Genomic DNA, 21,783 nt, shown 5'->3' on the forward strand with positions numbered 1-21,783 from the left:
TATAAAGGCACCTAATCTCATTTGTGAGGGCCCAGCTCTCCTGGCTTAATCATCTTTTAATACCGTTGCATTGAGGATTAAGTTTCAACATGAATTTTGGAGGGAAACAAGCATTCAAACAATATCAGCCCCATTGCAAACAATTTACATTGTATTTGCATGAACAGCAGAAATGGTTGATAGTTACAAGTTACTAATGTTAAATGGGAAAGGATGTTGGACTTCATGAATATTTTCATGTCATGCTAACTTTGCTTCTTTCTGCAGCTTCCTATTACATCTCCTGAATAATGAATATTTGGAGAAAGAATGTCACTTATAGTCCCAGAGGGAGAGGAGATAGTGGCCATGGTGTTGGAGGGAAAGGATAGGATTCTGGAGCTATTTAGGAATAAAATCAAAAGTATTTGGGGAGCGACTGGATATTGGAAGGGAGAAGGAATCAGAATGGCTCTTAGACTTGAGCAACCAAGAAACCAATTGTGTGGCTGCTGGAGGGGGAGGCCTGGGCAGAGGGTACTGGCTGGGAACAGGATAGCAGTCCTGCTCTTATGCCAAACGTGGGTGGCATAGGGAAGGCACCGGCAGCTTCCTGCTATCATTGTTGTTTTTGTTTTCTTAAGGTAGTAGACAATAAATGTTTGCTGATCCACTTGTTTGTGTCCCCCTGTGTTTTGGGTTAATTGTGTGGGCGGGTGATAATAGCTAATTATGAGGAGGTTTATTGAGGGCTTTCTCTGTGGCAGGCACTAAGCTAAGCATTTTATACATCTTATCTCATTTTTATCTTCATAACAACTTTAAGAAGCAGTGACTGTCTCAGTTATAGCAATGTTAAGTAGATGCAATTATATGAGGTAGGTCAGAGGGTGAGCCCAATGTTAATGAGGGGTGGGGAGAGGGTATGTTCAGAAGCAATTGGAAAGTGAAGATGAGGAGAGGCTGAGAAGACACATGTGGGAGGAAGGTATGAGGACCATTCCTGGAATTTCTTGTTTCCCCTTGCAGGGAGGATTAGGGCATGTCTTTCAGATGGTGATGATCACATTTACTTTGGCTTCTGAGTGGCCCTGCAGGGTATGGGTGAGGCAGCTACTTGTCACCTTGCTGGACTGGTCCTGGCTGTGACACTGACTTTCTGACCTTGGGTGGTCACTTGAATGCTTCGGGGCTCAGCTATACTCATGAAGCAAATGGGTATTAAGAACATGCTTTACCTGTGTCCAGAACAGGAAGGCAGGCTCAATACAAGAAAGTGCAGAGGGCTGATGTGATTTCAGGGAAACTCTGGGAGGGTGAAGGCTGAGCCTAGAACATATCTGCCGCACCCCAATCTTCCTTTGGTAGAACTCACCTTGTCCAGAAACCGTTGGATTAACTGACTTAAATTCTACTTTAGCAGGATTTATTGTATGTGGGCAACTTTTAGATGTGGTTCATTAACCTGAAGTACATTTGCAGGCTTAAAGGAGGCCACAGAGAACTGGTGCTTTAAAGCTGACTCAGTAGGTGGTGTTAACAGGGTAGACAGCTCAGGGCAGGGCAGGGCTCCAGAGCAGGGGTTCACGTTTGCAATTGTGAGCTGCTGCTCACAGAAGTGTTCCCTTTGGCTCCATGTTTTCTGTTGGAGGGGGGTAAAGAGACCTCTGTAGGCAGGGCCTGAGGTGCTGGCGGCAGCCCTATCTGTGGTTCTGGGAAGAGTTGAGGATCCTATTTTGCTCTGGATGTGGGGAGGCCAAGAAATTTTCCATTATGAGCAGAGAGGTGGTTGCATTTGGGGGGAGACTTTTACTGAAGTCACTTAAGCACATCTCCACTGAGCTCCACTAGTCCCTGGTTTTGGCACGGAGCACAGGTCTGAGATCTAAAATTGCTTTCATCTTCCTTAGGAGCCCTGGCCAGGGAAGTGGCAAACTAAATTTAGTCCAATCTGTTTACAACTTTGTCTAATTCAATAGTTTAAACGGATTTCAGAGTAACTCAGGTCCTTTGGGATAACTTTCCTGTATATATCCCACATCCCTCTGCTTTTCTCCTCCTAGTCCCAAGATGGTGCTGGGCATGTGAGGAGCCACCCGCAGGACTGGCCCAGCCTGCCGAGGTGTGCTTGGTCTTATTCCCACTCTGGGCTTTCTGCTGGTGTCCCCTGCTGGCATCACACGGGTGACCTCTTGTCTTTTCCTTTGTGTGTGTGTGTGTGTGTGTGTGTGTGTGTGTGTACTGGGGATTGAACTCAGGGCACTAGAACACTGAGCCACATCCCCAGCCCTATTTTGTATTTTATTTAGAGACAGGGTCTCACAGAATTTCTTAGCACCTCGGTTTTGCTGAGGCTGGCTTTGAACTTGTGATCCTCCTGCCTCAGCCTCTTGAGCCCCTGGGACTACAGTCGTGTGCTACTGCACCTGGCTCTTTTCCTGTTTTGAGGCCACAGGGGAACTGAGGGGTTTCTGGAGAGCCAGCTTGGCATCTCTGTCCAGCCATGATTCCCACTTTTCTAACCCTGTGGAAGATGCCCTGGCCTATGCAGGACTTCTCTCTAGAGTTGTTTTCTCTGAGTCCCAGTTGATAAGGGGCCAAGAGGTCCTTGTTCCTCTGTGCCCACTTCAACCCAGTCAGGCACCTCCTCCCTGCTCTGAAGTTCAGAATCTTACCCTTCCTGCTCTTTCCAGTCTCATTTCTCTGAATCTTATTGGCAGATGGGGTGGGGAAAGAGAGAGGCTCACTTACTTACAGGGAATCTTAATCAAGATACTCAAGAGGGGCTCCAAAAATACTATGCCTACTGTTACATATATACTCAAGTGTATCTTTTATGTCCCAGCATCCTCTCTACCTACCAGGAGACCATATACACAGCCTTGTGCTCCTTAATGACAGGGATGAGCTCTGAGAAATCTGTCCATAGGCCAGCATCATAGAGTGCACTTACACAAACCTGGATGGTATAGGTGAGTCCCTTGATGTGACCTTGTGATGCCATGGAGAGATGCAGTAAACACAAGATGTATGAAGCTTCTACTAGTATAACGTGGGATGCTATTTCACAATAAATTGTTTTTATAAGTAGAGAGCGTACCCTGTAATAAAAATTACAGGATAGCAAATACATAAACCAGTAATGAGAACATTTGTTATCATTGTCAAGTATTATGTCTGTCTGTATGTACGGTACATAATTGTAAGTGCTATATTTTCATATGATTGGCATATGTAGGTGCAGTAGGTGTGTTTACACCAGCACCACCATGAACACGTGAGCAATGTGTCATACCACAACATCATGATGGCTGAGATTGAGAAATTCTGTTCTAGCTGGATGCGACTCGCAGCTTTATGCACCAAGAGAGGAGCTCTAAATTCTAAATCTGGTTCTAGTCATACACAGTATTAACACAGGCAGCTGTATCTTTCCCTGATTGAGATATCCACCACATGTACATGGACACAATTCAACTCCGTGGGGCTAAATCAAATCATCAGACTTTCTTGCTGGTATCCGAGGTACGAATTTTCAAATCACTCCTGACATTTTCATCTTGAAGTGAATTCGCTCAGTAAAAATTTTGTGCTGGGGTCTATAAGAAGCATAAAATCTGTCATCTGCCCCCAGCCAACTTCCAGTCTAGTCAGAGAGAAGGGAATTGTGTTAGCTGAGCAAGAATAACCAAACATGCCTGTGCTTTAATGCAGCCAAAATGGCATGAATTAAATGCTGAAGGCTTGAATTAAATGCTGTTCACCAACAGGAGGGAGGGAATGAGCTTTCTATGATTGCTTAGCAGAGCTAAATTAGTGCCCTGTGCATAAAACCACGTAGAGTAGGCAAAGGATTTCTTAGCTGTGATAAAATATTGAAGATGGATTAGGAAAAACACAAGCATTTATTTTAGCAGGGTCAAAATCTCTATGTCACATTCAGATGTGCAATCAGTGAAGGATTCTTTATTTTTCTCAACTATTTTCAGCTTGCCAGGGCCCCCCATGTCCTTTGGCCATGAGTGGGAGGAAGACACAGAGTAGCCAGTTAAGTTAGTATTGTGACTCTGCCTGTTTCAGGTTTTTGTCTCCTTTGGATAAGAAGTCTTCCTTCAGTTACTATTTTTGAGGGGTGTTGTAAGTGGAATTAATTTGTTAAATTTCAACACCCAGTGAATTTGGAGGTGGGGCTTTTGGGAGGTGATTGGGACATGAGGATGGAGCTCTTGTGAATGGGATTAGTCCCTTATAGAAGACATCATGGACACCGGGCATAGTGGCACATGCCTGTAATCCCAGCAACTCAGGAGGCTGAGGAAGGAGGATGGTGAGTTCAAAGCCAGCCTCAGCAGATTAACAAGGCACTTAGTAACTCAGTGAGACTTTGTCTCTAAATAAAATATAAAAAAGGACTAGGAATGTGGCTCAGTGGTTAAGCACCCCTGGGTTCAATCCCCAGTCCCCCACTCCAAAAAAAACCAAAAACCAAAAAACAACATGGAGAGTTACTACATCCCTTCTACTATGTGAAGACAGAGTGAGAAGATGCCATCTATGAATTACCAAGTGGGTTATCACAAGGAACCAGCACCTTAATCTTGCACTTCCAGCTTCCAAAACGGTGAGATATAAATTTCTGTTGTTAGAAGACATCCAGTTTGATATTTGGTTATAGCCCACATGGACTAATATGAGTTGTTCACGTCTTAAAGGATTTCTCTCCCACTGCTTCCCTAAGATGGTGCCTGGATATACATCCTCCTGGCAATGGGGAGTGGGCAGCTGGTCTGTGTGCAGCCTGGCATTGTCCTCTGGGTCCTTGCTAACTGGGGTGACTTGATGTGGCTGGTGTATTGTGTGAACTTTTTTTCCTGGTTTGTCATGGTCCAGTGGACCATCCCTGGCTGATCCACCCCAACTTGAGTGCTTATTAGTGCTGCCGACATGACACATCACCCCCTCTCTCTTCAGTGCTTGACTCATGGAGTCTACCTCACCGCCTCTGCAAAAGGATTAATCCACCCTTTTCTTCCCTGCTCTCTGCACAGTCATCAGATGATGGCTGAGGCAGACTTGAGGAGCTGTAAATCTTCTTTCACCTTCTCTCTGCCTCATTCCTTCACATTGCCATTTCTGTTCTGCTCCTGGATTCCTCCGTGGGAAGTAGGGCACAAGGGCTCTCTGCTTGAGCTTCCTCTTGAAACCATCTGGAATTTTACTGCTGTTTCTACTCCAGTCATTATTCATCCTTGAGGTGAGGGCAGGGCTTCTGCAGAGGTTCCAATGTTTTCTTTCTTTCCTTTCCTCTTTCTCTTCTTCTACCTGTGGCCCATAAGCAATTCCACTTGTTTATCATCCATAAAGAGGAGGAGGACAGAAAGACACCATGTCCCTGGAATGCTACATTATTTCCCAGGAACCTGGCTGAATCAAGAAAACAACAAGAGCAGTTGTGGGTCAGGATTGCCCAGATAAACTTGCAGGACACCAGCTCACTCTCATGCATGCTGGGAAATTAGGGCAAGTTAGTGTTATCAGCGGAGAGCTGTTTTCTTGCATGTACACCAAGATGCTCCATGGGGTGCTGGTCACACAAGGAGACAAATCAAGCTAAGTGGTTGCTATTTCTGTAACCTAACCTATAAAACTCCCTCTCTGGTGTGACTGGTGAGGATGAATGCTGCCCCTGGGCAAAGCATGGAGAGGGATGGGAGCTGCTAGTTTGTGGTGAGGTGCCAGAGGCACTGCGCGCTGCAGAGATACACCTGTCCTGCCCGTTACCTCTGGACCCCCCCAGTAAGCATTTCTCAATAAACCCTTTATCTCATATCCCATTTTGGTGTCTTCTTTGGTCTCTTGGCAACCAATCTCACTGCCCTAGCCCAACTGGGTGGTAGATGGTAGGACTTCTTCCTTTGGTGTTTGGGAAATTTTCTTAAGCTCTATCTAGAGTTCTTGCCACCCACCGTTTATAATAACATAGTATGTTCAGATATTCAAGCTTTGGTTTTATTTATTTATTTTTAAAATTTATTTTCGAGATGAAGCCTCTCTTTGTTGCCTAGGCTTGTCTCCAACTCCTGGGCTCAAGTGATCTTCCTGCCTCAGGCTCTTGAGTAGTTCTGACTACAGGCACATGCCACTGTGCCTGACTTCAAGTTTTGATTTAATGTGTAAATTTGAATTGAGATATTTCTTTTTTATTTATTTAATTTTTTAAAAAGTTTTTTAATTGATTTTTTTTAAAAAAACAAATGACAGCGGAATTCATCACAACTCATATTACACATATATAGCACATTTTTTCATATCTCTGTATTTAAGTATGTTCACACCAATTCGTGTCTTCAAACATGTGCTTTGGATACTGATGTCCATCACATTCCAAGATATATTTCTTTTTAAAAAAGTTAATCTTCATTCAGAATGATTGTCTCTTGGTAGATAGTAAAGTTTTTTCCTAACAGGGGAGAAAAACACTTTCATTGTTGTGAATGGGGTCTGTCTGCTCCTTACCAGAAGTCCTGCAGCCCCCCTGCTACAATGTATGAGGCGATCTAGGGGATTATTATTTGAGGGGAAGAAAAAAATTATTAAAAATTTAATTAATATTAAACTCATTACACATATAAGCAGAGTGAGAAGTTGGAAGAACAAAGTTCAGATTGTTCTCAGAACTTCCCGGGAGGTCAGTGACCCAGAAGCCCTCACTCTGACTTTCTTGTTGGCCTAAATCTTGCTCAATGAATGATTCTGTGAGTGGCCCAAACTTGACACCATGATTATCCTACTAAGGAGAAGATGGTAACAATCATTTATTTTTAATGAGTTTGCACCTAAAGATTTTTTTTCTTACCTTGGTTTGCTTTGGGTTCTGGAACTCTCCAAGGCAACTGTCTTCCTCGCAGTGACTCAGGTACCAAGAAGCTATGCCATCTAGAACAGACACCTTCCAGACATGAGAGGGCTGGAGGGTTGTGTGCTGGCTTCTAAATGCTTTGGCCCAGGCGTGAAACTCTTTCTTCATTATGTATAAGACCAGAACTAGTCACATCACCCTGCAAGGGAGCTGGGACAAATGTGGAGCACTTAGATACATGGTAAAGAGTAAATGTCTCTGCTGTAGTCACTAATGTCCTCCACGCTGCTAAATCCAATGACCAGTTCCCAGTCTTCATCTTCTTGGATCTATGTGTAAACTCTGACCCAGATGATAAACCTGTTCTACTTAGTACACTCATCACTTGGTTTCCATGGCCCCACATTGGAATGGTGCTTGCCTCCTATGCTGTTGGTGGTTTCTTCTTGGTCTTCTTCGCTTTGAGAGCTGTAACTTCACGAGAACCTACTGTGTTCTGTCCATCACTGGTCTCATTTGATGGCATAGTATACCTCACAGGAGGTATTATTGTTGCTCCTATTATATAGGTTATAAACTAAGGTTCAGAGAGGTAGCATATTTTTTCCTGAGTTCACACAGCTTGAGAAGATAAGGTAAATAACCTTGTCTTGTCTTGTTTTCCCTCTAATGGGATTAATCCCTTCACTGTAGTCATTGTGAAAAGGTTCTAGAAGTCCTTTTTTTTTCTGTTGCCCTTTCAAAAAAGTACCCCTAAATCTTGGGAAGTATTTATTATCTCTAGTTATTTTCTTCATGGGACCCAAAGCTGCCTATAACCAGTTTCCCTCTCTGTTGACCCTCTTCTTTCCTTAGGTCTCTTTTGTCAAATGTCACACCCGGGTGGCTTTCCTATTTTGATTTTGAGAATTTACCATGCGACACAAAGTTCTTCCTAACCCATGACCAGAGCAGAGTCAACTGGAGCCCTCTGGTACCTGCTCTGGTAACTCTGTGTCCTCGGGTACCTGCCCCTGCGACTCTGAGGAAACCCACTCCTTTCCTAAAGCAGCTCCCAGCATTTGCTCCTTTTCCCAAAACTTTGCAGCTGAAGTTTGCTTCAGTAGACCACAGTGCTGAGAAAGGTCCTCCCCAATGTGCCTTCTAGGGAACCTCTATTTCTGTTCAAGCTGCTCCTTCTTGCCATGTGCCAGGGGTTGCTAGCTCTCTGTGTTGGGTAAGGGAGAGAACAGTCTTTGCTGCTCCATCTCATCTGTTAGTACCACCCAGATGGGCTACAGGAATCCCAGGTGCCTCAATCCAAACTCCTCCTTCTCTTCTCCTTGACACTGTGTGCCTTCCCACTTGTGCACACCCCCCCCCCCCCACACACCAATATAGGCTCAGAATTGCTTTCTAACTGCTGTGGTTGGGGAGGGTTTGTTCCCACCAAGCCCCCTGTTGAAATTTATTTGCCAGTGTAACAGTGTTGGGAGGGGGGGCCTTTCAGAGGTCGGTAAGAGGGAAGGATTAATGGCTTTCTCTTGAGAATGAGTTGTTATTTCAGGAGATGGGCTTTCTTTTCTCTCCTCTGTCTGTGCCCACTTGCTCTTCTTCTTTCTGCCATGGGTTGAAGCAGCATGAGATACTTGCTGGTATCTGAATTTCCCAGCCTTCAGAACCACAAACTAAATAAACTCATCTCCTTTATAAACTCCTCTGTCTCAGATATTCTGTTATAGCAACAGCAAAACAACTAAGACATCTATGTCCTTTAGAAGAGCATCCTTTCTGTATTGCAAAGCATATATATGTTTTTTGGGGTGGAGGGAGCCCTGGGATTTCCTTAGGCAGCCTTTTTCCCTGCTTCAGCTGTTTGAGGTCCCATATGCAAATGCTTATGTTCTATAGCGCTGTATGCTTTGACCCTCCCTCTTTGGAGAGCAGATACAGGTATTCCCAGCCAGATCTTCTAGTAACCCCAGAATATATACAACCCAGTGCATGGAACAATGTGTGTATTTCAACTGCTGACATTCCCAGCATTTTTTTTCTGTTTTTTTGGGGGGTACTGGATATTGAACTCAGGGGCACTTGACCACTGAGCCACATCCTCAGCCCTATTTTGTATTTTATTTAGAGACAGGGTCTCACTGAGTTACTTAGCATCTCGATGTTGCAGAGGCTGGTTTTGAACTTGTGATTCTCCTGCCTCAACCTCCTGAGCCGTGGAGATTACAGGCATGCACCATGGTGTCCGGCATATTTCCAGCGTTTTAGAAAGAGCTCCTTTCGTGGAATTTTTTCTCTGAACCTGTTTATGGGGCACACCAAATCCCTTCATAGTCATTCTCATTTGATCAGTTAGGAAAATGTTGGCTGCAAGCAGCATACAACCCAGCTGCTAGTGACTTGAACTAATAGAGGGCTAATTTTTCTTTTATAACAAGGAGTCTGTATGCGCTTAGCCCTGGGCTAACATAGCTCATGTCCTTGGAGACCTGGCTCACACTGTGCTTCTACTCTAGTCTCCCGAGTGTGTTGACTGTCATCTTGCACATGTAACCTTGGGATTGCAAGGTGGCTGTGTGATGTCCAGGCCTAAGGTGGACTTTTTAGGTGGGAGGAAAGGGGAAGGGTAATGGGCAAAATGTCTTGATCAGCTAGTCTGCCCCACTTCCTCAGGAAATTAGATGTTTTTCCTGAATTCAGACATCTGCTTAAAGCTCATGGGTAAAACCTCTACCCCATGGCCAGCCCTACCTGAAGGGTGTCTGGGGAGGAGAGACTAGTCCATATTTCCTATTTTTTTGGTCTATCTTATTTGCCACCAAACTTGGATCCCAAATCCTCTTGCCTGCTTTCAGAAAGTAAAACTATGCCCAAAGATCAAGGCTGTTTCCCCTTGGAGAAGAGCCCCCTAATGTGCCATGAGCTTAGAAGCAGTTCCTCAAACAAGTCTCTAAACTGTTTGAGTGACAGAATAAGTGCCTGTTGTCCCAAGAAGACCCTTTTAAGGGGAACACATTCATCTGGACATGTTCCTTGGAAAAAGGGTCTTGTCCCGACAATCCACTGACACGTTACATAGTAACTGGCAGAGATCCAAATGTCTACACACCCACAGCATCTCCTTAGGGCCTCTGCTTGCAGCAACAGCCTGGTGAAGGCTGTGAAATGTCAGGAATGAGGTAGATGAAGAGAAAATTAACCTCTCCCCTGGCTGGGCAGCCTTGTTTGATGTCAGCATCCAAGGGATATTTTGGTGCTGCATCTTGAATCATGATGTCTCCAGAGTGTTCTGGGTGGGCTGTTAGAAGTAGCTCAGACTGGGAGAATCAAGTTCACATCAGAAGGGAGCTGGGGCCACACCCATTAAAGAAGGCTGTACAGCTGCTGTGGGCTCTTTGAGGAGCTACTTGCTTCAGAGATGTTGTGGAGCCATCATCTTGAACTTGCCCAGAGGACTGTGCATCTGCACTCATGTCTCCTTATTTATCTCCCTTTGCTTCAGAGCTTTAGACACCAAAGTACCTTGATTTTGGAGAGGTGGAACTTGTCATTTTCAATGCAGGTCCTCACCGGACCTCAGACCTGCGAGATTAAGGTGCAAATGTATATAAGGAGCTGTTGGAGAGTGCTGTAGGAGATTTGCAAAATATGTTATGATTCATCAATTTGTTTGTTCATTTGCTTATTTTTAAAAATTTTTCAAGTATTCACAGGGTTCCCACTATATGTCAGTCACCTTCTGGGAAGGCTACAATTATGGACTTCACATCCCTGCTTTGCAGAAGAGATCAGAGAGAAATGGGAAAGAAATGATCAGATGCCATCGTTGACCTTGGGAAGTGCTGGGGAGCTCTGACAAGGGAGGGTTTGAGGCCATTAAAGGAAAAACAGGGTAGGATCAAGGGACTCACCAGTGAGGAGTGGATATGTGAATGGAGTTTTGAGTCCAGTCTGGGTTTTAACTGTCATCTGAGACAATTCATGGTAAATGTGCAACAGAAGGTTAAATAAGGTCTTTAGGACACAAAAAAATAAGAGATGGCTTTTATCTGGAGGGTGAGAGGCTTCGGAGCCGGCTTCATGGATAATGGGTAAGATTCAGCTGGTGAGTTGCAGCTTATCCTTTAAGATTGCACACAGAGGGAACAAATGAGAAAAAGCATGACAGCAAAAAAGACCAGGGCTCTTTCTGTGCATATTCCGGGCTGACTGGGAGATTAGATTCATGCTGGGGCTATAAAGGAGAAGGACTGGAGATGCAGGTGGAGTTGTGTTGTGATGGGTCTGGATGCCCTGTCAGGGGTTTTAGTTTTGTTCCTAAGCAATAGAGGTCAGCGGCAGGTTTTTGAGCAGAGGAGCGACATGCTCATAGGTGATCAGAGGATGCAATCTGGGTTGAGAGGAGTGGGGAAGGAGGAGGACACTATGTTATTTCATTCACTCTGCAGAAGTTGCTTTTTTAATGAGGTATTGCCCTGCTCAAGACTTTTGTGGTAAGAAGCAACAGAAGTCATGGTTGTTATCCATACCAACTCTATCTCTAGGGTCACCTTGAAGCTCTGATGCCATCAGGTAAAGAGGAACTTGGTGAAGAGGGAGGCAGGAGGAGGTTGCTTCCTGGGTCAGAAAATCCTTCAAAAACTAAATGTGTGTGTGTGTGTGAGAGAGAGAGAGGAAATTGATTGAAGGTATGAGACTGATTGGGAGAAAGAAATTAGTTTGGGGTCAAATCATGAGCTTCTTCAATGAAAAAGATAAGGTAAGATAGAAAAAGGATTTCTTGGATGACCTGGTGATGGAGATTTTTCGGATCCTCAGAAGTGGCTCCTGGGGCCATGGTTTACTACTTGCATAGACAACCTGAATCTGAGAAACAAAACAAAACAAAACCAGTTCTGTCCTCACCTGGAGCATGCATGCAACTTTGACCATAGGGTTGAAAGAAAATGTAGATTAGATAAGGACCTGGATGGCCTCCAGAACATTGAACTGTCTTCTTCTATCTGAAGACACACAGAGAAGGTTCAGACTTTTTCCCATGGAAAAGATGAAGGCTGGGATACATGGCTGGATTTTGGAGCCAGTGGAGACAAATAAAAATAGGCAAAACAGGGACTCATTCACCACACCCCAGACTTCTAGGGCTAGGGATCTGTAGTGAATCTGAAAAGAGGCAACATTGGGCCAGTAAGATGAAATATTCATTCACATGATGAGAAGTTCATTTAAGGACGTTGAGAACCCAGAGGCTGGTGTGCAATAAGCATATTCATAAATAGGAGCAAGATGATAGGTCCCCCATAGGATGTTAAGGTAAGCAATCAGCATCTGGCACCTGTTCTTAATTGTTTGAAATCAACACTAAGGGACAATTACACCTTCCCAGAAAGTGCCACTCAGGGCCATTGGCCTGGGAGGTCCTGACTTGCCCAGAAAGAGGTTTTCTGTTTGTTCTTGAGTTTACTTAAATATTCAGAGTGACAAACAGCCAGCTCCAGGATTTTTAACCTCTCTTGACTTTTATTTTTTTCTGCCTCAGATTATGATGATTTAATGCTAATCAATATCTCAAGAGTGTTAAAAGCAACCATCAACGCTTTCACGGTGAACTCTGAAACATAAAAGGACCATGCTCTAGACAGACCACACAGAGCCAATGCCTGTTACCCAAGGCCCCAAGGGGCAAGGAACACACTCTCTCTCACATTCTCACTCACATGCACACATTATGGGCTAGCTACACAGCTTCAATGTCCCCCCCATCCCCCAACCAAATTTATCAAAGTTGCCAATAAGGGACCAAAGGGACTCATTTTTGTTCCCTTTTGCTTTCTTTCCATTTCCCACTGGTTGGGTGCCTAGGAGATGTGAAATAGTCAGCATGTGTGGGAGGGGAGTGGTGATAGGAAGGAGCAGAGAATTTCCCCATCTGTGTAGACAGCTCTCAGTGAGGCCCTAGGAGCCGATTGCTACATGTGAGTCTCGTGTGAGAGGAAGATAATCTGACCACCTGACTTAGAAGGGAGTTGTGTGATGTCACTGTGGTTTGAATGTGTGAGTCCCCCACAGATTCATATGCTGAAATCTAAATCCCCATGTGACAGTATTAAGAGGTGGGGCCTCCAGAAGTGATTAAATCATGAGGACTCTACCCTCATGAAAGGGATTAGTGCCCTGATAGGGCTTGAAGGGGGATGGGCCCTTTTGCTCTTCCATTCTTCTGCCATGTAAGGACTCAGACATGAAGTGCTATCGTGGAAACAGAGAGCAATCCCTCACCAGACACTGAATCTGTTGGTGCTTTGATCTTGAGTTTCTCAGCTTCCAGAACTAGGAGAACTAAATTTTTGTTCTTTATAAATGACCCAGTCTTAGGTATTTTGTTATAGCAGCAAGAACAGACTAAGACAGACGTGGACTCTGAGTGACTGGGGCAGTGGGAGTCAGAGAAAGCAGAGACCCTACCAACCCCGTCTGACCAGTCTGTGTCCTCCATGACGCTGTGCAGGTGATTGCTGGCTTCTGGCGGCCATTGCTTCTCTCACCCTGAATGAAAAGCTGCTTTACCGGGTGGTCCCCAGGGACCAGACCTTCCAGAAGAACTATGCAGGCATCTTTCATTTTCAGGTATTGTGCTTTGCTCCTGGCCTTTGTCACTACTTTCCACATCCTTAGATTCCACTTCAGATGGAATCAGAAATTTTGGGGGGGTGGGACCCAGTAACCTATGCTTAACCATCCCTCCCAGTGATTCCAGTGCATGTAGACTTAAGCTGGAGAACCATTGATTTAATACCTGCATCTAATCATCCATGCCTCTATCTCCTTCCCATCTCCCCTTGAGGAAGGCACTTTGGACTGAGGATCAGGAAAGGAGTGAATGAGTCACCCATTGTCACACTGGCTGATGCTGTGAAAGTTCTCTTAAGCACAAACTCAAGAGACTGAACTAGGTATTTCCTGGCTCATCTGACATAAATCCTGCTCTTCAGGAGCTTGGGGTTCATGAAACGCCTGAGACTTGATCTCTGGCAGCACAGTGTTCCCATCTGAGGGCCACCAAAGGGACTCCCTTTCTTGATTTGTATGAGCAGCCATTGTGCTTTCCCACACCCAGTTCTGGCAGTATGGAGAGTGGGTGGAGGTGGTCATTGACGACAGGCTGCCCACCAAGAACGGGCAGCTGCTCTTCCTACACTCTGAAGAAGGCAATGAATTCTGGAGCGCACTTTTGGAGAAAGCCTATGCCAAGTAAGTGGGGCACCTGTCCTCTCCCACACCTGCTTCCCCTCCCCAAACTCAGGGTGTCACGGCCAAGTCTTCCCCAGCACTTGGATCTCCAAGGGCCAGAGGAGCATCCCTCGGGAATGAAGAGAAATGGAAATTTGGTCTGGGAGCTTAAAATCTCAGCTCTGTCCCATGGGAATGTGGGGATGATGAACTTGCTGCCTTGCCTCTCTGGGTCTTAGCTTTTTTCTCTTTCAAACCCCATTTATTTTAGGGCAATATGAGATTTTTTAAAAAAATTATTTATTTATATGCAATGCTGAGAATCGAACCCAGTGCCTCACACATGCGCTCTGCCAATGAGCTACATACAACCCTAGTCCCATGTGACTTTTTAAAGAGATTATGATGATGATGAAGAAGAAAATAAACATTCTTAGGTACCAAAATCAACAAAGTTCCACCATTTCCTCAGGAGTCATTGTTCTTGTTGGCATTCAATGTTCAAAGACTACTTCTTTGAATTCATTTTATTTACTGATAACTTTTTCTGCAATCCCAGTTCCATTCCAGTCCTGTTCCCTAAGTGAGCTTCAGCAGATGCCTTTCAGTCTTTAGAGAGGGTTCTTTCTCTTTGTTCCCTAGAAACCTCCAGAAAACTAAGTGGTTGGGGTCACCAGTGGAAGGGTTGCCCTTGGCTTTGTAAAAGAGTGTGTAGCCTGGAGAGAAGTTGTGTGAGATCCATTGCTAGTGAAATGCTAGCTGACTTTGTGAAACAGTGGCCTAAGTCCCTTCCTGATCCAGAGTCAAAATTGGCAAAGGGCCCCCCTTGACCTTCCAGACCACAATGTCAAAACATTATTTTTTCCCTCGACCCTTGTAGTCCTCTGCTGGGGTTGCAAATGGCTGTGGATGGTGCACATTTTTTTTTTTTCTTTTCCAACAGGCTCAATGGTTCTTATGAGGCTCTTGCTGGAGGGTCCACAATGGAAGGGTTTGAGGATTTCACAGGTGGTATCTCCGAGTTTTATGACCTGAAGAAGCCACCAACCAATCTGTACCATATCATTAGAAAAGCCCTCCGTGCGGGGTCTCTCCTGGGTTGCTCCATTGATGTGAGCCAGGATACTTTTCTTTGTTTCCTCTACCCGGGTGTGGTCGAGAAGGGACTGGATAGGGAGGGAGAGGCCTGGGAAAGCTTTGACAGAATCTGGGATTTAATGGGCAAGTCTGGTGTCCACGGCACATGTGAGCTGGCTAAGACCTAAGTAATGGATAGAAACTGGGGTTCATCACATTGGAGCCCTGATTTCTCCCTTGCTGGTAGAACCTCTTTAGTATTGCAGGAATTGCCCTGAGAACACAGTCTTGCTCCCTGGATCCTAGACTCTATCTTTGTTACTCTCTTTTTGCTAAATCAGCTTGAGATTTGGGAAAATGAATGTGATTTATAATACTTAAGGGACTTGGAGATCCTTGAAGAAAAATGAAAGAGGTTCTGAAACCAGGTAGGTGTCATGCCCCGACAGGAGGGTTGCCTGTCTGGACTTTCAAGGTGGTCAAAGAGAGCAGACCTACTTTCCTTTTCTCTCTTGCTGCCAAAATGGATAGCTTTCTTTGGGCAGCAGAGGGATACTCACAGAGAATAAATGCTGCTGGCATTTGAATGACTGGTAAGTCAGATTCCCAGCTTGGCAGCCACATAGCACCTGCCTGGCTTAATTAAAGAGTGTTGAATGGAGACGGCTGTATTTACCTGAGGCTCATTGCTTTGCTAGTTCCACACTGGGGCCCTCTGGCTTTGTAGTGTATCTTTGGAAAGAGACGACACCAAAGCATTCAGGTTAGCTATCTTAACTGACTTTCTTCTCAACCCAGGTCTCCAGTGCAGCTGAAGCAGAAGCCATCACCAGCCAGAAGCTGGTTAAGAGTCATGCGTACTCTGTTACTGGAGTTGAAGAGGTAAAATTAGGTGGAGGAGGGGAAGGCAATGTGAAATGTTGTTACCACAAATCCAGAACATATCTGAGAGAAGAGACAGGAGGTCACCTAAGAGGTTTAGAGTTGGCTTTGGTGTTTCCTGCCCTGCTGGAGAAGAGGGTCACCTTGCTGCACAGAGCCCTTGATGCCACAGATGTGCCCTTAGTTCTTGCTCATTACGAAGGCCCTTCTGATTTTTACACTCTTGTGGATGGGTAACTTAATGCCTCTGACCTGCATCTCTGTGAGTTCTAGTTAAATTCTCTTCTGAGATGTGGCCAGAAGAGTTGTAGAGATTGTCAGTCAGGTTCTATACTCATTGTAAGATGTCTGTTTATGTAAACAGTGGAAATGCAGAGGATCCCTAAAAGAAAAAAAGATAAATTCCCACTTCCATCTTTAGGGAGGGCTATAATAATGAGAAGGCAAGCAGGTGTTTCTCGTTCTCTAACCCAATTAGTTGAAAGCCTGGACTATAATTTTCATTAATTTTATTTTTTTTAATCTTCTGACTACTTCCAAAAACATTTGGAGGGTTTACAATGGAAAATATAGACACCATGCAACTAAGATACATCCACCTAGGCTAAAGATAGTGTTATCTTTGAGAAATTGGTTTTGCTTTGAATTTCCCAATGGCCTCTGAAAAGAAAAAAAAAAAGAAGAAGAAGAAGAAGAAAAAAAAGAAATTCAATGGGTATCCCCACTCTTGGGCTTTTGCAACACAGTTTCTGGTTTTCATCTTGCACCTACCACTTAATAGCTAAGTAGTCTTGGAAAACTGAGCATCTCTATGTCTCAGATTTTTGAATTGCAAAATGAAGATAATAATAGTGCCCACCTCACAGGGTTGTTCTGAGGTTTAAATGAGGCAATTATGCATTTGAAATGCTCAGCACAGTGCCTAGTTCATATGTACTTAATGAATATTAACTGCTGTGCTATTCGTTCAGAGGGTGTACCGTGATGTCTCATATATTAAGAACAGAGTCAATCTTAGTCAACCATGAAATCTAAATCCAAGTTAGAGAAGTCATGAACTTGATTTTGTATTCCGCTCACTCTTTACTTATTCAAATTGTGAAAAATAGAACACTTGGCCAAAGCCTGAAAGCACCTGTTAAAATAAAGTAAAAGTGTGGTCATTTAGGGACATTTGAAAAATTTCATGCAAATCCTTCCAGGTGCACACATGAATGCAGGGCAGGCAGTAATTGCTTTTGTGTGTATGGACCTTGCAGGTGGATTTCCGTGGCTGCCCAGAGAAGCTGATCAGACTCAGGAATCCATGGGGCGAAGTGGAGTGGACGGGAGCTTGGAGCGATGAGTAGGTTCCTCTTTACCTCCCCCAGTATTACTTCCTTCCACAGAGAAGTGTCTTGTGAAGCACAGTAATGAGACCAACATCATAGTGAGTTCTGAAGTACTTACTGTCCAAAAATCACTCAGCCTGTTCAGAAGAGTATTAACTGGTTCCAGGCTGGGAAAAGCAGAGTCTGTAATTCCGAATTTCTGACTTGGCATTTGAGAATTGGGCAGCTCCATTGAATTTTGCTTAGTGCCAAACAGTTTACCTGTTTTCTACCTACTACACCGTGGTGGTCATATCGATCATTCACAATCTGATCTTTCCACTCCACAAGCACTGGTTCCTTTGACAAAAGGCCAAGCCCCTCAGCTATGAAAGGAAATGATGATGCTGAGAAAATGAAACTTGATCTTGGAAGTCATGGCCCCAGGCAGGCCTTGATGAATGGGGGTGTTGCTCAGCCCATGAGCTCATGACCTGGGTGGGTATTGATCATTGACTGGAGGGCAGCCTTTCTGCTTGAGGGGAAGTTACTCAGAAAGGGTGATATCCCGGGACAGCTGTGTCCTGGAATTGATGTCTCTGTGACACCGGAGGATGGGGAAGGCGTGGTGTGCTTTCTGTCAAGTTAGCACAGCTGGCCCAGGGGAGGAAGGCTGGTGCTGGGGAATGAATTACAATGCACAATCTTATTAATAAAGAGCCACTAGAAATGAGAATTGTCACCATCCTATCCTCTCCCAATACATCCTTAAGCCTTGAGTGTACCCTTTGTCCATATTCTGTGATGTCACAGGGCCTTAGGAAAGTGCTTTATCACATTTAATTAAGGATAATATGGCTTATTATCTCTCAGAGCTACAGAACTTTCCTCCAGGCCTTTGTCAGGAAGGGACGCAAGATGGGCTTCCTATATGAGAGTTTCCAGTCCACTGCCTAACACTGAGCACACCCCAAAACCTCAATTCTGCCATCTGCCCTAAAAGGATGACATGACTGAATCAAATAGAAACCTCAAGTTTTATCTGTTTTCACCAAAAGCCATTCAAAAGATGTCAAAAGGGTTTGCTTGACTTCATCTCCTCTCCCTGATGCCACCCAATCCCTGACAGGGTGGGAAAGTCCCAAGGGCTGGAGTGGGTGTGGGTGTAAGTGGAGTCAACTCCCGGAGGCTCTACCAGCTAGACACAGCTCGGAATACTTACATACTGGCGGTTGGCGGAGGGTGCTGGATCTCTGAAATGACATTCCTAAACTCAGTGCAATGTCTAGATAGATTTTTATCCCCCTTCTCCCCAGTTTGTGAAAACCAACTGGAAGATTTAGATCTGCAAATTTCCAACTTGTCTCCTAATCTTTATTTATAATAGGCACATTCCAAGATCTATTCTGATTCAATGAGTGTTTCCATGAATTTAAGAACTCTCCTAAACTCTTCTGCTAATTCCTGGGGCATTGGAGGCCAGATCTGGGGGATGCTGAACTTGGGTGTGCCTCAGCTTCTATGCTGGGGCAGGAAGGGGTTGGGTTTTGCTGAAAATATTTAGGAAAGAGGTAGGTGTGTGTGTGTGTGTGTGTGTGTGTGTGTGTGTGTGTGTGTGTTTTAAGTGGATCTTGATACTGCTCTGTTATTTAGATGTTGCATACGTATTTCAGGAAAACCTGACTTTGGAAATGTCAGATAAACTGGAGATGGCATTTAAACAAAGTATATGGATATTGCCAAGGAAAGGTCAACAGCAGGAGGCCTCACAGGGTGACACTCCTTCAGGGAAGCTGCCATGAAACTGGGCCTGATAGTTATTCTTACAGGCTTAGAAAGTGGACCATATCCATGTACCCTAAGCTGGCCAGACCTTCTTAGAATATATTCATCCCAGATTGACAGATGAGCCAGAATGACAACTTACTAAAGGATACTAGAGGGCCTGCCCTTCTTGTCACTGGGCCCCTTGTGTCTCCTCTCCTGGACTTCCTCATTCTTGTGGCCAGGGGCCCGGGTATCCTATATGAAAATGTAAAACTTGTTCAGGGAGTGACAGTTAGAGCAGGTCCATAATGCTTCTGTTGCATGCTCAAGGTCACCTGCTGGTGCCCATATCAAGGTCACCTGCTGGTGCCTCATGTCCTCTCCAGACTGTAGTTCCACCCTTATGGTCCAGCCTGTCCATCTACCTGCTGTATTTTGGGACCCCGTTTCTGGCCCTTAGGGGGCTCTTTTGATGCAGTAAATAGCTTGCCCCTCAGGAATGACCACTTCTGCTCCTCCCCTGCCCCCTCCAGTGCACCTGAATGGAACTACATAGATCCCAGGCAGAAGGAAGAGCTGGACAGGAAAGCTGAGGATGGAGAGTTCTGGTAAGAGGCTGCTTAGTGGGCTGGGGCTGGGGCTCCGTGGCAGAGCACTTGCCTAGCATGCATGAGGCACTGGGTTTGATTCTTAGCACCAGATAAAAATAAACAAATAAAATAAAGGTATTGTGGGCTGGGGTTGTGGCTCAGAGGTAGAGTGCTCGCCTAGCATGCATGAGGCAATGGGTTCAATCCTTAGCACCACGTAAAAATGAAATAAAGATATTGTGTGTCCACCAACAACTAAAAAATAAATATATATTTAAAAATAAAGGCATTATGTCTATTTATGACTAATAATTTTTTTTTTTTTTTTTAAAGAGGCTGCTTAGCCACCTCTTAGTTGTGAGTCCATTCCAAGTTCTGATGTGGGCACAGCCCATCTCCAGGTCTTTTAGGAAAGTGACAAGGTTCTTGGCCATGGTGTCTTTCTTTTTTTTTTTGGTACCGGGGATTGAACTGAGGGGCACTCCACCACTGAGCCACATCCCCAGCTCAGCTTCGCCATTGCGGAGGCTGGCTTTGAACTCACAATTCTCCTCCACAGCCTCCTGAGCTGCTGGGATTAGAGGCGTGCGCCACTGCACCTGGCTTGGTGTCTTTCATTCTTCACCCCCTTTTTGCTCTAGTATAATTCTACCTTTACTCATCTATCTAAAGTACCCAGATCAAGATATCTGGGCCTTAAGCCACAAGCCTGTCTGCCTTTCCAATGAGCAGAGAGCTCTACTTCTTCTTCTTTAGAGCTAAGATTCGCCTTACCGTCACAATTGGATGGCTTCCTTTGCTGGAGGCTAGGGAAGATGATAAGGATCCCCTTTGTCTATGGTAGGAGTTAGAGGAAATCTCTATGAGGTACATCACTGAGAATTAAATAGGAAGAAAATTCCTATGGGCTCAGACTTAACCCAGCCTAGACAAAGGCAGGGGCTCTTCCAGTTCATGCCCTGACTCTGTGTGGCTGGTAGGTCTGCAAGTGGGGTTCTTCTAGAGCTGAGATGCTAACCACAAAGAGGAATTTGGATGGTGACCTTGGCCTGTTCCTATCAGTGGACTGTTGAACAGAGTCAGTGAGCCCTTAGCCTCTGAGACCACTCACAGGACTCTGCTAGTGGGTGTCCCTTTCATCACCCCTCCAGCCCAGCTCCCTTGACTGAGAGTCCTCCGGTTCCTCTGTCCCCCCAGGATGTCATTTTCAGATTTCTTAAAGCAGTTCTCCCGCCTGGAGATCTGCAACCTTTCCCCAGACTCTCTGAGCAGTGACGAGGTGCACAAATGGAACCTGGTGCTGTTCAATGGCCGCTGGACACGGGGTTCCACCGCAGGTGGCTGCCAGAACTACCCAGGTAAGGTGGAGCGCTGCCTGTCTGGTCCTCCCTGAGCCGGATGACTTCATATGTTAATCTTGGGATAAGGTCTTTAGACTAGAGGCCCTGGTTGAACTCATGCTCAGAGGCCAGGGCAGCAAGGATGGGTGGCCTGATCTCAGCTTCTGTGTGTTCAAATCAAACCTGCTTTGCCCTGCTGCTCCTGCCTCCAAAGAATGTGCTTCTTACTAACCGCTTTCTTGCTCTTGGCTAAGACCTTTTGTTCTCCTGGGCTTCCCTGCTGGAGGAACACGGGCCCAACAGCTGCTGTTCCTATAGGCAGCACCCCACAGAGTATCTGGTTTGCTCTGTGTGGGCATCTGAGTCAGAGTTGGAAGGGCGAGACAGTGGAGGTCAGGGGTGGCCACACACAGGGCATGCGTGTGGCCACCTTGCACTCTTCTAGGAGTCACTGAGGCTTGCCTGCAGGGAGAGCCTGGTGCAAACCATTGCTTCCACACTAACCTGGGTCCTCATCTTATTAAAGGGGGGTAGTCTTCCCTGGTTCACAAAAGATCACTAATATGTACATGTATAGGCTCCTCCTAGGTTGAATCTGCCGAAGCAGCACCTGATGAAGAAGTTCTGAAAAATGACTCCACATCTCTTAAGGAGAAATGAAGGAAAGCTAAACCTACTCTCTTCACTTTGCAACCCCCCCTTTCCCACTCCCTGCCGAGTTTGCTGTTGATGAGTTGATTTGGGTTGATTGACTCAGC

General features: G+C 45.2%; 1 protein-coding gene across 1 annotated transcript in view; it reads left to right on the plus strand.

The window, feature by feature from the left end:
* Capn8 (calpain 8) overlaps nt 1-21,783 on the plus strand; it is a 76,238-nt gene that overhangs the window by 28,190 nt on the left and 26,265 nt on the right. Inside the window, exons 3-9 of the mRNA XM_026407148.2 lie at nt 13,338-13,456; nt 13,947-14,080; nt 15,003-15,171; nt 15,935-16,018; nt 17,278-17,363; nt 19,629-19,703; nt 20,883-21,043. Of these exons, the coding sequence (XP_026262933.2) occupies nt 13,338-13,456; nt 13,947-14,080; nt 15,003-15,171; nt 15,935-16,018; nt 17,278-17,363; nt 19,629-19,703; nt 20,883-21,043 (828 nt within the window). The remainder of the gene's footprint in view (nt 1-13,337; nt 13,457-13,946; nt 14,081-15,002; nt 15,172-15,934; nt 16,019-17,277; nt 17,364-19,628; nt 19,704-20,882; nt 21,044-21,783) is intronic.

The sequence above is a fragment of the Urocitellus parryii genome, chromosome 9 (genome assembly GCF_045843805.1).
Source record: "Urocitellus parryii isolate mUroPar1 chromosome 9, mUroPar1.hap1, whole genome shotgun sequence".
In the NCBI taxonomy this organism is placed as follows: domain Eukaryota; kingdom Metazoa; phylum Chordata; class Mammalia; order Rodentia; family Sciuridae; genus Urocitellus; species Urocitellus parryii.